This window comes from Oncorhynchus mykiss, chromosome 16, assembly GCF_013265735.2.
Source record: "Oncorhynchus mykiss isolate Arlee chromosome 16, USDA_OmykA_1.1, whole genome shotgun sequence".
Classification (NCBI taxonomy): domain Eukaryota; kingdom Metazoa; phylum Chordata; class Actinopteri; order Salmoniformes; family Salmonidae; genus Oncorhynchus; species Oncorhynchus mykiss.
The window spans coordinates 55,133,321-55,139,320 of record NC_048580.1 but is presented as its reverse complement, the minus strand read 5'-3'; the positions used below and the strand labels follow the sequence as shown (position 1 = coordinate 55,139,320).

Sequence of the window (6,000 nt, the reverse complement as noted above, 5' to 3'; positions counted from 1 at the left end):
TACGATCAGAAACAATATTTGGAGAGAAAGGAGAGGACAGGAGGACAGGAGGCTAATAATTGCTCTCACTCTCCCACCCTCCGCTACAACCAGCGCCCGTGGAAGGAGAGCTTCCCGTGAAGTATGTTAGTGAAACATTGTATTTCAACAACGGAGACAGAAATCCTGTATTTAAATTAAGAACCAGTGTTTACAAAGCAGCAGCAGAACATTCAGCCAGCGCCAATGACCCTTTTTATTTTCCTTCCTTTGTCAGGAGTGAGAACAACACCTACGACACACAAAGGAATGGTGGGACCTGGAGTCTAGCTGATAATACAAAGCAACAAACAGGCCTTTTCTCTGTTGAACCGTCAACAATCGTCTCATGGCAACTTCCAGTTAAAGCAATTGTCTGGTGTGTTGTTATGGCTGGTTGAGTGAGTGTGTGTGGATAGAATTTGCTGTTGTGAATTATTTGCAGGGTGATGGGATTACACTGCTAAAAAATAACGGTGCTTTGGGGTTCTTTAAATAACTTTTTGACTGTATATGAAGTGAGCCATAGCAGTGTAGGGTGTGTTGAGGTGCAGGGTAAGGCAAAGGCTCCGGAAATGCAGTTTTAAGGGGTACAGAGCGAAGAACACAGAAGCAGTCACAGAATGGGTAACATGGAATGGGCTCAATGACCTAAGAGAAATGAGTGCAATGTTGGGTTGAAGGAGATCAGTTGTAGCAGTCCAACACACACTATTTGCAGCATGTTACAGTCAATCCATAATCATACAGAGACACTGAGGTTGCGAGGGTGCGTGGAGAGGAGAAGGGTCCCTTTGTGGAAACAGTTGAGGGTTTTTCATGAAGCAAATGAGAGTTGATGAGTGCCATGAGTACCTGTCGCTCTCTTTCTCCTCCTCCCTTCTGCCTCCAAATCAGTCTCAACCCTCATCCCTGTTGGCAGCACATCTTCCTACAATACATATCACTACCACCTCTTCGTTCTCTCATTCATCATGTCATGTAGTCCTTCTCTTTCTCCTCCCTTCATCTGTTTCTCCCTCCCCTCTACGGCTGTCGGTTACTGACGTCCCGCGGCGTCCGGTTGCGTTCCCCGGAGCCCTTATTGCGGGTCTTGCGCGCACTATCCTGTGCCTGCCGGTACTTGTCCAGCATGCTCTTGTGTTTACGCCGCAGCTTGTCGTTGCACCACAACCTCTCACAGTACTCCTCCACGTGCGGCAGGTTGGACGGGCCGATCAGCTGCATGATGTCCTTGAACCAGGGGCGCAGGTGGCTGAGGGGGTTGGTGCTCCTGTAGGCATGGCAGGGTGGCCAGGACCGGTACCCCTTTACCCCCAGGGGACCGTCGAGGGGGGTGTCGTCACGGGCCAGCAGCTCACTCAGTGTGTTCCCCTGCAGGACCTCCAGGGAGAGGTGGGTGAGGGTCTGTGTGAAGCCGTGCTCACGGGAGAGACACACATACACACCCTCATCCTGACGGAACACACGGCGGAAGAGCAGGCCTTGCTCCATATGCATCACTCGGTCATCCAGCTTCACCTGCGGGGAGAAAGGGAGGGTAATGGAGGAAGAGAAGGGAAATAACAAGAGAGATATGGAGGGAGAACAGAAGAGATTGAGATGGGGAGATAGGAAGGCAAGAGGGGAACATATAGAGGTAAAAATAACAGAAGAAATAAAGAGGGCAAAGTGGTGGTGAGATGGAGGGATGAGGGGATGTAAAGTGGTGGTGAGATGGAGGGATGAGGGGATGTAAAGTGGTGGTGAGATGGAGGGATGAGGGGATGTAAAGTGGTGGTGAGATGGAGGGATGAGGGGATGTAAAGTGGTGGTGAGATGGAGGGATGAGGGGATGTAAAGTGGTGGTGAGATGAAGGGATGAGGGGATGTAAAGTGGTGGTGAGATGGAGGGATGAGGGGATGTAAAGTGGTGGTGAGATGGAGGGATGAGGGGATGCAAAGTGGTGGTGAGATGGAGGGATGAGGGGATGTAAAGTGGTGGTGAGATGGAGGGATGAGGGGATGTAAAGTGGTGGTGAGATGGAGGGATGAGGGGATGTAAAGTGGTGGTGAGATGGAGGGATGAGGGGATGTAAAGTGGTGGTGAGATGGAGGGATGAGGGGATGCAAAGTGGTGGTGAGATGGAGGGATGAGGGGATGTAAAGTGGTGGTGAGATGGAGGGATGAGGGGATGCAAAGTGGTGGTGAGATGGAGGGATGAGGGGATGCAAAGTGGTGGTGAGATGGAGGGATGAGGGGATGCAAAGTGGTGGTGAGATGGAGGGATGAGGGGATGTAAAGTGGTGGTGAGATGGAGGGATGAGGGGATGTAAATTGGTGGTGAGATGGAGGGATGAGGGGATGCAAAGTGGTGGTGAGATGGAGGGATGAGGGGATGTAAAGTGGTGGTGAGATGGAGGGATGAGGGGATGCAAAGTGGTGGTGAGATGGAGGGATGAGGGGATGTAAAGTGGTGGTGAGATGGAGGGATGAGGGGATGCAAAGTGGTGGTGAGATGGAGGGATGAGGGGATGCAAAGTGGTGGTGAGATGGAGGGATGAGGGGATGCAAAGTGGTGGTGAGATGGAGGGATGAGGGGATGAGGGGATGTAAAGTGGTGGTGAGATGGAGGGATGAGGGGATGTAAAGTGGTGGTGAGATGGAGGGATGAGGGGATGCAAAGTGGTGGTGAGATGGAGGGATGAGGGGATGTAAAGTGATGGTGAGATGGAGGGATGAGGGGATGTAAAGTGGTGGTGAGATGTAGGGATGAGGGGATGCAAAGTGGTGGTGAGATGGAGGGATGAGGGGATGCAAAGTGGTGGTGAGATGGAGGGATGAGGGGATGTAAAGTGGTGGTGAGATGGAGGGATGAGGGGATGCAAAGTGGTGGTGAGATGGAGGGATGAGGGGATGTAAAGTGGTGGTGAGATGGAGGGATGAGGGGATGTAAAGTGGTGGTGAGATGGAGGGATGAGGGGATGCAAAGTGGTGGTGAGATGGAGGGATGAGGGGATGTAAAGTGGTGGTGAGATGGAGGGATGAGGGGATGCAAAGTGGTGGTGAGATGGAGGGATGAGGGGATACAAAGTGGTGGTGAGATGGAGGGATGAGGGGATGCAAAGTGGTGGTGAGATGGAGGGATGAGGGGATGCAAAGTGGTGGTGAGATGGAGGGATGAGGGGATGTAAAGTGGTGGTGAGATGGAGGGATGAGGGGATGTAAAGTGGTGGTGAGATGGAGGGATGAGGGGATGCAAAGTGGTGGTGAGATGGAGGGATGAGGGGATGCAAAGTGGTGGTGAGATGGAGGGATGAGGGGATGTAAAGTGGTGGTGAGATGGAGGGATGAGGGGATGCAAAGTGGTGGTGAGATGGAGGGATGAGGGGATGTAAAGTGGTGGTGAGATGGAGGGATGAGGGGATGCAAAGTGGTGGTGAGATGGAGGGATGAGGGGATGTAAAGTGGTGGTGAGATGGAGGGATGAGGGGATGCAAAGTGGATAAGGTATGGCACAGAGAGGGGGAAGGGGTGAACGTTGAGTTTTTGTGCTGTTTTCTCAGCTTGGAAGGCTAAGAAGAGTTTTGCCATGAAATTCAGCAGTAGTTTTTTTGTCCTTTCTCTCTGCCACGGTGTGTATTTGTGCCAAAGCAAACAGGGCAGCCTGGTTTCTCCAATTGACAGCTGAGAGCCAGGTTTATTTGGTGGGAAATAGAAAGCTGCTCTAATGTCTTAATACGTACATGCTTGACTGAAACACTCCATTAAGCCTAGAGGAACCATAAAGAGACCCTGGCATTGAGGAAACAGGAGCTTTACTGTACATGTAACAGGGCACTAAGCTGGAGCGGACTTGTCTCTCTCTCTCCCTCTCTCTCCCTCTCTCTCCCTCTCTCTCGCTCTCTCGCTCTCTCGCTCTCCCAAACATCTCTTTAAATCTCCCCCTGAGGTCTTTCAGTTTTTTTTAAACTTGTTCTCTACTTTTTGTCTCACACCTCTTATTGCTCCATCTCTTGCTCTATCCTCCATCAGACTTTCCCTCTCTTTCTCCCCATCTCTTTCCAACACTCTTGTGATTCCTCCATCAGACTTTCCCTCTCTTTCTCCCCATCTCTTTCCAACACTCTCGTGATTCCTCCATCAGACTTTCCCTCTCTTTCTCCCCATCTCTTTCCAACACTCTCGTGATTCCTCCATCAGACTTTCCCTCTCTTTCTCCCCATCTCTTTCCAACACTCTCATGATTCCTCCGTCAGACTTTCCCTCTCTTTCTCCCCATCTCTTTCGAACACTCTCGTGATTCCTCCATCAGACTTTCCCTCTCTTTCTCCCCATCTCTTTCCAACACTCTCGTGATTCCTCCATCTGTCTCTCACACTCTCTCCCTCCCTCCATTGATCAATCTATCTCACCTCTTCCTTGCGGCCGTCTCGTTGGAGCAGCCATGTCACAGTGGCCTGGGGGGAGCGGGGGACACACTCCAGGAAGGTGCTGTTGTTCTCTGTCCCGTACACAACCCTGTCTTCTGTTACGTCCAGCTCCTCCACTGTAGCACAGCAGACACAACATTAGAATATGTACAATTAGAAATGTGATCTTCAGAGTATGGTGTGTTCTCAGTAGGCCCTGTGACTTTGGTCATGTCATCTTCAGCTATGGTAGACACAAAATCTCCCTTTTTAGTGCCTTTATTCAATGTCAGTGTAATGCAATCGAACCCTAAGGAACTCCTAGGCCTGGCAGAGAACTTTCATCACCCCTCACACACACCTTCGGGTGAGCAAACACACATTCTCCGCCCCTCTGACTGCTACACCCTTCCTTCTTTTGTTCCCCCTCTCTCCGCCCTTCTGTTCCCCTCTCACACCATGACAAACCGACAGGGATCTGTCTTATTCTCAGCACAGCCGTGTCACGGTTCAGTGAAGCTTCTCCATAAATACAACCTAGTTTCCATTACTTGGTAAATGAAAAGGTTCTTAAAGACCTTCTCATTCAGCCCACAGCTTGTGTATGATGTCATTTCTTACACACCGGTAATGCTGTGTATTTCAACTGCACCATAGCATATGTTTCATACCTATAAGATACAGACAAGGAACCCAAATACAGCACAAGTTGTGTATATTTGTGATAATCTGTGTTACAGTATCTGTCTGTGTACAGTATATACACAAGTTTGTTGTTTTAAGATAAAGCATGTGTTTCATGTTGCTATCACTCTGGCTCCCAACAGAGGGATGCACATTTTACACAGGGATCTGACACCTCAGTCAAACACAGCTTGTGTTCTATCAGAACAACTTCGCTCTAGACCTGACACAGGGATTTACAATATAAACTACACATGATTTCCACTTCCCTCTACAGTCGTGGCCAATAGTTTTGAGAATGACACAAATATACATTTTCACAAAGTCTGCTGCTTCTGTTATGGTGAGTGAATGAGGACCCAAAAGCGAACTAACTTAAACAGAGCTTCTTTAATAACCAAACATAGGTAGGCTCAGATAGACCGGCAGATTCCGACAGGACAGGACAAGGTTACAGCAAACATGACGATAGTCTGGCTCAGGCATGAAACACAACAAACAAGAATCCGACAAGGACAGGAACAGAAACAGAGAGAGATATAGGGACCTAATCAGAGGGAAAAAGGGAACAGGTGGGAAACGGGGTGAATGGGTAGTCAGAGGAGACAAGGAACAGCTGGGGGAAAGCGGGGGAGAAAAGGTAACCTAACAACGACCAGCAGAGGGAGACAGGGTGAAGGGAAAGGACAGAGACAAGACACAACATGACAGTACATGACAGTACCCCCCCCACTCACCGAGCGCCTCCTGGCGCACTCGAGGAGGAAACCTGGCGGCAACGGAGGAAATCCTCGATCAGCGCACGGTCCAGCACGTCCCGAGAGGGAACCCAACTCCTCTCCTCAGGACCGTACCCCTCCCAATCTACGAGGTACTGGTGACCACGGCCCCGAGGACGCATGTCCA

General features: G+C 50.1%; 1 protein-coding gene across 1 annotated transcript in view; it reads right to left on the bottom strand.

The window, feature by feature from the left end:
• Window positions 1-217: 217 nt before the first annotated feature.
• Window positions 218-6,000, bottom strand: part of sema3bl (sema domain, immunoglobulin domain (Ig), short basic domain, secreted, (semaphorin) 3bl) — a 66,867-nt gene continuing 61,084 nt past the window's right edge. The window contains exons 15-16 of the mRNA XM_036947322.1: window positions 4,414-4,547; window positions 218-1,539 (exon numbers count right to left, since the gene is read on the bottom strand). Coding sequence (XP_036803217.1) covers window positions 1,045-1,539; window positions 4,414-4,547 — 629 coding nt within the window. The 3' untranslated portion in view covers window positions 218-1,044. The remainder of the gene's footprint in view (window positions 1,540-4,413; window positions 4,548-6,000) is intronic.